Source organism: Mizuhopecten yessoensis, unplaced genomic scaffold, assembly GCF_002113885.1.
Source record: "Mizuhopecten yessoensis strain PY_sf001 unplaced genomic scaffold, ASM211388v2 scaffold11013, whole genome shotgun sequence".
Taxonomy (NCBI): Eukaryota; Metazoa; Mollusca; class Bivalvia; order Pectinida; family Pectinidae; genus Mizuhopecten; species Mizuhopecten yessoensis.
Window position 1 is genome coordinate 476570 of NW_018408835.1, and position 11733 is coordinate 488302.

Sequence of the window (11733 nt, forward strand, 5' to 3'; positions counted from 1 at the left end):
ACAATGCACCGTACACTGGCCTATGCGATGGCCACCATTGTCTGTGCAGTCGAGGTCGTTCCCCGTAACTGTCCGCAATTAGATGTGTATATGGTCAAGACCGACCATTTTGGAACCAATAACTTAATTTATTATTCTTTATTGAACAGCTGCTGTATCAATATATACGAAGTATGTGTTGGTTTGTACTATTATGTACCTAATATGGCTTCCCGTACCGTTATTATTCATTTTGAGTCCGTCTTCAAAGACACCCAAAAGTCTGTTTGAACATAATTTGTGGTAATTTAGGGTTGAAATATGAGGTGAGAATGTCCCTGTCTGAAGAAGAATGTGTGTATTTCTTCTGATAAATAAATATATAGCTTCAGCATGCACACTATAGGACTTTATATGTACACGTGATCAAGTAACTTGATTCATATGACTTTTTGGAGGGGGGTATTGTTGTTAGTGCCCTCGTAACAGCTAAAGGTCATATGCAAACGGGAACCTAGGGGGGTACTGCCAAAAAAGAAAGAAATTATATAGATACCAGCTTTCGCCACAGGGGAAGCACATCAGTGTTGAGTTCTTCAATCCTCCTTAGCACAAAGCAAAATAAAACACCCGGGCCCTTGTAGGGATCACCTCTCATCATATACAGTGGGATATAGCGGCATGTTCGTCCCCCTAACCTACCGGGGTCAAATACGTCATTTTGATCACGAACGAGACTGATGCACAGTTTTCATGCAAAATGATAATAACTTGCGTTTTGTCGTATTCAGTCATAAGGTCACTCAGCTGAATTGAATAAACTCTAAAATTTAGCTAATCTTTATAACGTTCATGTATCTGGCTAAGAAATCATGTTATCTGTTTATGGAGTAGACAGTTTGATCGTAGAAACAGATTTTAAACAAATATCGCTGAATTTTGTTGAAATTCAGGTGCCCGACAAACGTATCTACTTAAAATTTATTACATAATATTAAATTATACAAGCGTTATTAATACCTTTGGTTTTATCGGAAACGCTGGAAAGCATTAACATATGTCTTTCAACTGTTTCAATTTAATTATAATGTAATGTTGGGAGACGGTGTTAATAGGTTGTTACAGTCTGTGTCTTACGTGGGGTTTAACGTCCTCGCAACAGCCAGGGTTATGTAAGGACGAGTGCCTAGGGAGACAACAGCCAGGGTTATACAAGGACGAGTGCCTAGGGAGACAACAGCCCAGGTCATGTAAGGACGAGTGAGGGAGACAACAGCCAGGGTCAGATAAGGACGAGTGCATAGGGAGACAACAGCCCAGGTCATGTAAGGACGAGTGAGGGAGACAACAGCCAGGGTCATGTAAGGACGAGTGCCTAGGGAGACAACAGCCCAGGTCATATAAGGATGAGTGCCTAGGGAGACAACAGTCAGGGTCATATAAGGACAAGTGAGGGAGACAACAGCCAGGGTCATATAAGGACAAGTGCCTAGGGAGACAACAGCCAGGGTCATATAAGGACGAGTGAGGGAGACAACAGCCAGGCTTATACAAGGACGAGTGCCTAGGGAGACAACAGCCAGGGTCATATAAGGATGAGTGCCTAGGGAGACAACAGCCAGGGTCATATAAGGACGAGTGCCTAGGGAGACAGCAGCCAGGGTCATATAAGGACGAGTGAGGGAGACAACAGCGAGGGTCATATAAGGACGAGTGAGGGAGACAACAGCCAGGCTTATACAAGGACGAGTGCCTAGGGAGACAACAGCCAGGGTCATATAAGGACGAGTGCCTAGGGAGACAGCAGCCAGGGTCATATAAGGACGAGTGAGGGAGACAACAGCGAGGGTCATATAAGGACGAGTGAGGGAGACAACAGCGAGGGTCATATAAGGACGAGTGAGGGAGACAACAGCGAGGGTCATATAAGGACGAGTGAGGGAGACAACAGCCAGGGTCATATAAGGACGAGTGCCTAGGGAGACAACAGCCAGGGTCATATAAGGACGAGTGCCTAGGGAGACAGCAGCCAGGGTCATATAAGGACGAGTGAGGGAGACAACAGCGAGGGTCATGTAAGGACGAGTGAGGGAGACAACAGCGAGGGTCATGTAAGGACGAGTGAGGGAGACAACAGCGAGGGTCATGTAAGGACGAGTGAGGGAGACAACAGCGAGGGTCATGTAAGGACGAGTGAGGGAGACAACAGCGAGGGTCATGTAAGGACGAGTGAGGGAGACAACAGCGAGGGTCATGTAAGGACGAGTGAGGGAGACAACAGCGAGGGTCATGTAAGGACGAGTGAGGGAGACAACAGCGAGGGTCATGTAAGGACGAGTGAGGGAGACAACAGCGAGGGTCATGTAAGGACGAGTGAGGGAGACAACAGCGAGGGTCATGTAAGGACGAGTGAGGGAGACAACAGCGAGGGTCATGTAAGGACGAGTGAGGGAGACAACAGCGAGGGTCATGTAAGGACGAGTGAGGGAGACAACAGCGAGGGTCATGTAAGGACGAGTGAGGGAGACAACAGCGAGGGTCATGTAAGGACGAGTGAGGGAGACAACAGCGAGGGTCATGTAAGGACGAGTGAGGGAGACAACAGCGAGGGTCATGTAAGGACGAGTGAGGGAGACAACAGCGAGGGTCATGTAAGGACGAGTGAGGGAGACAACAGCGAGGGTCATGTAAGGACGAGTGAGGGAGACAACAGCGAGGGTCATGTAAGGACGAGTGAGGGAGACAACAGCGAGGGTCATGTAAGGACGAGTGAGGGAGACAACAGCGAGGGTCATGTAAGGACGAGTGAGGGAGACAACAGCGAGGGTCATGTAAGGACGAGTGAGGGAGACAACAGCGAGGGTCATGTAAGGACGAGTGAGGGAGACAACAGCGAGGGTCATGTAAGGACGAGTGAGGGAGACAACAGCGAGGGTCATGTAAGGACGAGTGAGGGAGACAACAGCGAGGGTCATGTAAGGACGAGTGAGGGAGACAACAGCGAGGGTCATGTAAGGACGAGTGAGGGAGACAACAGCGAGGGTCATGTAAGGACGAGTGAGGGAGACAACAGCGAGGGTCATGTAAGGACGAGTGAGGGAGACAACAGCGAGGGTCATGTAAGGACGAGTGAGGGAGACAACAGCGAGGGTCATGTAAGGACGAGTGAGGGAGACAACAGCGAGGGTCATGTAAGGACGAGTGAGGGAGACAACAGCGAGGGTCATGTAAGGACGAGTGAGGGAGACAACAGCGAGGGTCATGTAAGGACGAGTGAGGGAGACAACAGCGAGGGTCATGTAAGGACGAGTGAGGGAGACAACAGCGAGGGTCATGTAAGGACGAGTGAGGGAGACAACAGCGAGGGTCATGTAAGGACGAGTGAGGGAGACAACAGCGAGGGTCATGTAAGGACGAGTGAGGGAGACAACAGCGAGGGTCATGTAAGGACGAGTGAGGGAGACAACAGCGAGGGTCATGTAAGGACGAGTGAGGGAGACAACAGCGAGGGTCATGTAAGGACGAGTGAGGGAGACAACAGCGAGGGTCATGTAAGGACGAGTGAGGGAGACAACAGCGAGGGTCATGTAAGGACGAGTGAGGGAGACAACAGCGAGGGTCATGTAAGGACGAGTGAGGGAGACAACAGCGAGGGTCATGTAAGGACGAGTGAGGGAGACAACAGCGAGGGTCATGTAAGGACGAGTGAGGGAGACAACAGCGAGGGTCATGTAAGGACGAGTGAGGGAGACAACAGCGAGGGTCATGTAAGGTCGAGTGGGGGAGACAACAGCGAGGGTCATGTAAGGACGAGTGAGGGAGACAACAGCGAGGGTCATATAAGGACGGGTGAGGGAGACAACAGCCAGGTCATATAAGGACGAGTGAGGGAGACAACAGCGAGGGTCATATAAGGACGGGTGAGGGAGACAACAGCCAGGGTCATGTAAGGACGAGTGCCGAGAGAGAAAACAGCGAGGGTCATGTAAGGACGAGTGAGGGAGACAATAGCCAGGGTCATATAAGGACGAGTGAAGGAGTCAACAGCCAGGGTCATGTAAGGACGAGTGCCTATAGGGACAATCGATTTTATCTTAAATGTTGGAGAGTCGTGTTTCTGATCTTGCTCGATACAAGCGGCACTTGTGAAACGAAAATACCAGAAGGAGTGAAATATAGAAGGAGAAGGCAACAGTGGCACGGGAAATGATGAACATTAGAAAAGCAGAGTGTTATGAATAGTGGACAGTGTTACTAGTGCCGTCTGTGTCGGAGAAGATCACTGCTACGATATCACATTAAACTATCTAAGCTGTGACCAACTCCCTCCCCCCAAACTTCTCTCTCAAATTTGGTTTCTTCCATATTCCCTTTGTAGAAGACAGAACAAAACCCCCAATACTGAAGGGCCCCCACATTAAACGCCATTTACGATACACATGCAGCGAGATACAGCAGGTACATTTATTTATAAATAAGCAGCGGATAACACGCTCGACGTTTTTGACATAATTTCAAACATTGTGTCAACATGTATGTTTACAGATAAACAACAGATTTAATGTCAAAGAAGCAGTTATGTCTGTGTAGGAATGTTTTTTTTTATACAGAACGTGTGTATTTATGTATACAGCATTGATAACAATATGATACTATATAGCCAGTGTTGAAATATTAATCAAACATGTCGTCAAAATAAAGTTTGGACGTCGCAGACGTTGTGCCTGCTGCTCGTAACGAAACATATATATATATATATAGGGGCGCGATTGTTCTGGAATAATTAAAAAATCATACAAAAAAGTATAATCAGCTATATGCGATGTGAAATCTAAATTTATCCGTACATTATGTTGTAAATGATTGGCGTAGATATATCATGTTACGCTAGCCTGCTGTTTCGACACACAAACTCCCTTTTTAGCGCTTCTTTCCATTCTAACAGCACACCCTGTGTGGCTAACTTGATTTGAACAGTCACTGCATTGAAAGATATAGATGGTATCGATATGTTAACATATACACCCAGCGATGAGAAATAAACAAATCACCTGTACCTATTGGATGAGAATGAAACAGTTACGCATTCAAAAGCGAATTATATTTCTCAAACTGTTACAGGGTATAAAATGAAGGTTTGCCTATGAGAAGTTGAAGATTGACTTATTATTATGAAAATCTGCATTTGTCTGTTTGCGCTAATTTCCTTTCCATCATATCTGCTTGCTGAATTTATACTTTTACATCCTGTGCATTAAATAGTGATGCACTCTTTTTTTATATTATGTGATGTATTTCAGTAAACTTTAATTCAATTTGGAACTTAATATCATTAATCTTCTAGAAAGGTCATTGCTGTCGTCTGCTCGTCCCAAATTTTCCCCTAAGAGGATGATTTCATGAGGGGTTTCCCTCCAAGTCTGGGGTTGTCTGGAGTGAAAGTAACGTCTGTTAATTACTATTTTCCGTGTATACATCCGACCAATAACCGTATATATCTCTCTCTATCCTCTATAATACTTATGTGTAATATGGTGGCCGATATGTGCCATTTCGTTATTCCGATATATTTTGCTGAGAAATAATGATGTTTAGCTTGGTGAAACCACGATAAACCTCGTTATTTCGATGCGAAATAATGGATTAATGATTTGACAAATATCAGCCTCCGTAGCATGCCTCGATATTTATTGTTATTTTCGGGATAAATCACGGAGGTAAACATTATTTCGCCACGAAATAACGAATAATTAGCGGAGCGAAATGACCATAATCTTCGTCATGTCGCACAGCTAAACATCGCCATAATCTTCGTTATCTCGACCCGCTACGTACTTATCGTTGTCCCCCTAATGCATTATCCTCAAAATAACGCTAATCTTCGATATAAACATACTGGGATAAAGTAATATGAGAAATTTAAGAGAGTTTAACTTTCATGTGAAAATCATTTTATTTTTTCAATTTAACAACATGTAAGATAAAATGGAATATACATTCAAATGCTTAAACAGGTTTATCTCCCTTGCGTTGTCAGAAAAGTCATAAGCTTTTTTCTCTATTATTTTCGTTGATTTGTTTTCAATTTCTAAAATGACGCTTTGTGAAAGTCCAGAGCCCGTATTCATGAAATCGTTCTCATGCTCAAACATGAACTATGTGCTCAAGCCAATTTTCTTGAAACTCGCTTAAGTCATGTAACACGGTCAAAAAGCCAAGTGTAAATAATGAAGATAGTATTTCGCCACTTCATTCCATATAGTTGACAAAATGTGATTTGTTTTTAATCTATCGCAGAAACAAAATATTTGGCTTGAGCAAAGAATCTGAGTTTAAGCATGATAATGATTTCATGAATACGGGCCCTGGTCTTTTAAAAGAGTATTATTAATATTTCAATCATTTGGAAACCAATACATGTAGGACTTGACATGTAGTCTTTTAATTACACAAGACATGACGTTTTCCTTACCTCATTTGTAGTGCGTGATAACTTGCGATCAATAAAAATACGTGCTAGTTTCATGTCCTTGTTTGGGGTTTTTCCGTCATCATTTACGACCTTCGCACTTTTGAGGAGGTTTAATCCTGAAGAACGCAATACACATTTTCTTTAGACTTTATGTTACAATTAGTTTTTCGGAAAAAAAAGTGGGATAGTTAATTAGACAGTTCTAGTCATTTAAATTTTGGCTTTTGATTCGATTAAAAAACGAAAAGGTTCGAATGGAAACATGATCAAGAGTTTCGTGTGAAATAACTGTTTGTATCATATTGTGTTTGTTTTCATACCGATAACAAGATATCGATATGGCCCTCTTGTAAACAACATTTAAAAAAAAAAATCCATGATGTCTTGCAGAGATACCTGTAACAACGCACTGGAAACAGTTTTTTTATCGGCTTCACTTTTGATGGAATTTTTCCCTGAAAATAAAATCATACATTCTGGGACTTTTATGAAGAAATGAAGACAAACAAAGCAAAACAGAATCGATAACGTTAGCAGTGCTCTTGTTATACTATCGCTCTCACCGACTGAGCTGCAATATATGTACCTGATCAACGAAAGTGAATTGGCACATCTGTGCTGCGGTAACATCAAAATCGGAATTAAAGTAAGGTTGCAGTATAAACGAAAAAATACAATGTACCGGGACGGGGATCCTTAAATAATGATTTCGTCCTGGTGGCGTAGTGGATAGAGCTTCTACCTTTCACCAAGGCGGCTGGGGTTCGATTTCCCGACCTGGGTTTTCTTCGAGTACTCTGGTTTCCTCCCACAGTAAGACCCCCACGCGTTGACATCCGGGCCACCAAGAGTGATTCATACAAATGTAAATGACTTGTTGCATTATTGTTGTAAAATAAATAAAGTATGCATTGTATTTATATCAAATAAAGGTTTTAACAATGATTCGGTATAACACCTTTGACAAATCATGGATATTGTGGATATGTTTATCATATATCGTGTGCATATGTACACACGATATGTGCCGGCACTTCCGGTGCATCTATTTCACCTCGGCGCTTATATTGTGCTAGTGATAAATGTATCACCTTTTGTTTGAAGTTCTCCATGGTTCTTGTTGCCTTTTCGTATCGAATTGAGATTTGACTTGTTGTTGCATAATGATGCTGTGCGATATATATATTGTTTTTTACATTATACATTATCCTCCTGCTTCAGTTTAAGCGTGTGAGCGTAATGATTGTTTGTGTTTTACGACCTGTTACTTGCTATGATCATTGAAGGGCTTGCTAGGTTTTGGTGATGGAGGGAAGCCGGGGTAACCGGAGAAAAAACATCGACCTGCCCCAGTTCCTAGATAAAGTTCACTGTTACTATTATATGAGTACACTGACACACATGTACACCAACCCCCCGCCTCTAGTGTACAACAACACCCCGCCTCTAGTGTACACCAACCCCCCGCCTCAAGTGTACAACAACCCCCCGCCTCTAGTGTACACCAACACCCCGCCTCTAGTGGACACCAACACCCCGCCTCTAGTGTACAACAAAACCCCGCCTCTAGTGTACACCAACACCCCGCCTCTAGTGTACAACAAAACCCCGCCTCTAGTGTACACCAACACCGCGCCTCTAGTGCAAACATTATACACATAAAGGCACGTTTCTAACCATTTTTGTCAGGTTAGTAAGTATGGATTATGAGCAGTTCTTTTCACACAACAAATGAGATTTTCTATGTGACTTTTCGATGACTAGTAAGATATGTACACTGTCACCTTCATCAGACAAATGACCAGTGCAGCGTATGTACACAAAGGTGTAAAATGTGTATGAATTGTCCACAAAATCGATGTCGATTTCGGCAACGCTGTAAGCGTATGATTCACTGGTCATTTGTCTGATGAAGGTGACAGAGTACATATCGTACTAGTCATCGAAACGTCACATAGAAAAATCGAACTGGTTGTGTAAAATGAACTTCTCATAACAAATGCACGTGCTTAAATTATACAATTTTCGGATAGGACCATGTTGTCAGTATTGTTTAATTTTTATATCAACCATTTGCCAGACAAGTCTTTGAGGTAATGTATTATCGAATAAAGATTAAGGCTATTGTTCCTGTAATATGTTGACAATTGCACCAACATCACGCCTGGCGATCGTCCAACGTAGGCCTCGATTCCGGCGCGATCCCATGGGTAAGGACTGATGATTGTAGACGTTAAGACGCCTTAACTACTTTAATTCGCCACTGCGGCCCCATGCTGGTTGCATTTTGACAAATCAATCGATTCCTATCATGGTTTTGTCAATTTAAAAAAACAAAAAAAATCCAAACAAACATTGTTCAATGTGATTTTCATCAAAAAGGCGGAGGCGCGTTTCATAGAAAGAAAATGAAGATAAAATGTAAACCCATTAAAATTTATTATGCATTTAAATTCATTTATTCACCGGAATTTTGATAATAACAAAATCAAAACTCCGACAATATTGTATCCAATCAAACAACATGAAGGAATCTGATTGTTAACAACATGAAGGATACAATGTAATCCATCACAAGGTGTTCATAGCTAGTTACACTGACAGTGTAAGGGGGCCGCGGTGGCAAAGTAGTCAAGGCGTCTGACATTCTGCTACCACTAACCCTCCACCACTGGGTCGCGTGTTCGAGGCTTACGTTGGGCTGTCGCCAGGTACTGGATGTAGGTCGGTGGTTTTTCTCCGGAAACTCCGACTTTCCTCCACCAACAAAACCTGGCACGTCCTTAAATGATCATAACTGTTAATAGGACGTAAAACACAAACAAACCAAACCATTCCTGACAGCGTTCATGAATATTAGATCAGTAAAGTGACAACAATTGCTCGTAATTATACCTTGTGTGTTGTTTAACCAATAGTCTAACGTGAAGGATCCCCTTACCACTGCCAAAACTGTTACTAAGTGTTGGAAACTGTTTTTTTCTGGAATTACTACAATAAATTGTTTCTGAAAAGAAAAAAATATATACCTTACGGGACTTTGATGATAAAATGAACAGAATATAATATAATGAACAACGGTGTTATGAATGCCAAAATGCTTTAGTTCGGCTAGATCGGGATTCGAACCAAGCACTTTAGATTGTTATACTATCGCTCTCCGATAAAAAATATTAGTCACATGAACATCGATCTGATCAATTCTACGGAAGTGTCCTGGTCAACTAAGCTAAAGTTATATCCAAACGAAAGTTAAGGGGAGGTTACTATATACAGGAAAAACACAGTGTAGTGGGACAGGGATCATTAATGCAGTAAAGGGAAGGTTACTATATACAGGAAAACCACAGTGTAGTGGGGCAGGGATCCTTAATGCAGTAAAGGGGAGGTTACTATATACAGGAAAACCACAGTGGAGTGGGACAGGGATCATTGGGCAGTAAAGGGGAGGTTACTATATACAGGAAAAACACAGTGCAGTGGGACAGGGATCCTTAAGGCAGTAAAGGGGAGGTTACTATATACAGGAAAACAACAGTGTAGTGGGACAGGGATCCTTAAGGCAGTAAAGGGGAGGTTACTATATACAGGAAAACCACAGTGTAGTGGAACAGGGATCCTTAAAGAAGTAAAAGGGAGGTTACTATATACAGGAAAAACACAGTGTAGTGGAACACTGATCCTTAAGTACTGTGCTGAGTGATGGTTGTCTGTATGTTATTTACATGTAACTGAGGTTGTACTATCGCAAGAAGGCAAGTTACCAACATACTAGCTTTAGCCGGAAACATGCATGAAATACATGGCGGCACGTCCCTAAATGAGCTAAGCTTGGCGAGGGCGTCGATAGTGTTGCTATAACTTGTGCGAAACTCATTTGTACCTTTGTTTGGCAATAACATATATTTTGAACAAGCTGTAAATATTACGCTATATATAAAAAAAAACACACACAACCATCAAATGTTGCTGCAGCTCCTCTATAGCACATAGAGGTTTATTAAGATTGAGACTATAACTTTTTGTTCAAAAACGTATGGTCGTGGTGTGTCTAATTGACATCGGAAACGGCGAATAAACTGGCTTTGCCACGCAACCCAAGTCCGATCTCTTTATATAATTACCTATTCATTTTTTCAAAATTCATGAAATGTATTTAAGTTATGAAATAAATATTTTCGCACCTTTTTTCTAATCTCGTGATTAGGTAGGCTCTCATATAAAAGCTTTTCTGGGGAAAATAGCATATTCCCTTTGCAAAACGTTCGTCACCACAACTGTGCCTTATTATGTAAGCTTTACTTATAAGTCTAATGTACATTGTATCTTCGTCTAATGTAGTATGGTACTTTACTCGCAGAAAAGCACGCATTTTGCGTTCCATGTCGATAATTTATTGTTCCGTAACCTTTTACGTGTACACCCCGAGTTTCACGTGTCTGTATCCTGGTTTCATCGACACGTTGACATATCGCGGGATTTGGAGCCATTCCGCGGGATTCCTATTGATACGGACATGACATATTAAACTGATGCATTGGGGAACGGAGATTGATCCGACCTGACACGGATCCTCCTGAATAAAAGGATCAAAAGACTATTACCGAGAGCAATATAGTCAACGTTGCACGTTAGGGACGTTACACTTAGTATAATGCATTGTACAATAACTGAAGAGCAATGTCATGCTGCAGCATTCATGTTTTAAAGAATACGCCAAAGTTTCTCGAACGTCGCTTACCTGAAGGACATTCTTTAACTTAACGAATTGCACAGTAAAAATCATTATAGGAGTTAAATGGAAAAAAAATTCAGTAAAGGGAATTATCCTTTTTTGTCCATGCTTTCCTATTGGAAAAACGTTTAGGAATGTCCTTATGTTAAGCAACGTTCGTGAAACAGGAGCTAGAAAGTTATTCTGAAATGTTGAAAAAAAGTTATAATTGAAATGAAAAATGATAGATATACAGACAAATCTGTATTAAGACAATCAAAGGGGAAACTTAGGGACGGTGTCCGAACAGGGATGGTCTTATACATGAGAAAATGGTGGTCTGTTTAGAGAGGTAATTGTTTATTAGTGGCGATCTCTCAAGTAGAGGATACTTATAAACTTCATTTTTCATAACAATTATGAAACAGTCTTTACAGCGTATATGTATCACTCTTGTTGGCGGAAACCGGATTACCTGGAGAAAACCCGCGAAGTAGGGCAATGACCCCGTACATGTTCACGTCCGATCGGTGGATCGGAGCCCGGCCGCCTTGGTGAAAGGCAAGTG

General features: G+C 42.2%; 1 protein-coding gene across 1 annotated transcript; it reads left to right on the forward strand.

The window, feature by feature from the left end:
* Positions 1-300: 300 nt before the first annotated feature.
* On the forward strand, positions 301-4541 carry LOC110464607 (S-antigen protein-like). Its single transcript, XM_021519918.1, has 3 exons — positions 301-305; positions 2006-3828; positions 4525-4541. The coding sequence occupies exons 1-3, from the start codon at positions 301-303 to the stop codon at positions 4539-4541; spliced, it is 1845 nt and encodes a 614-aa protein (XP_021375593.1).
* The last annotated feature ends 7192 nt before the right edge of the window (positions 4542-11733 follow it).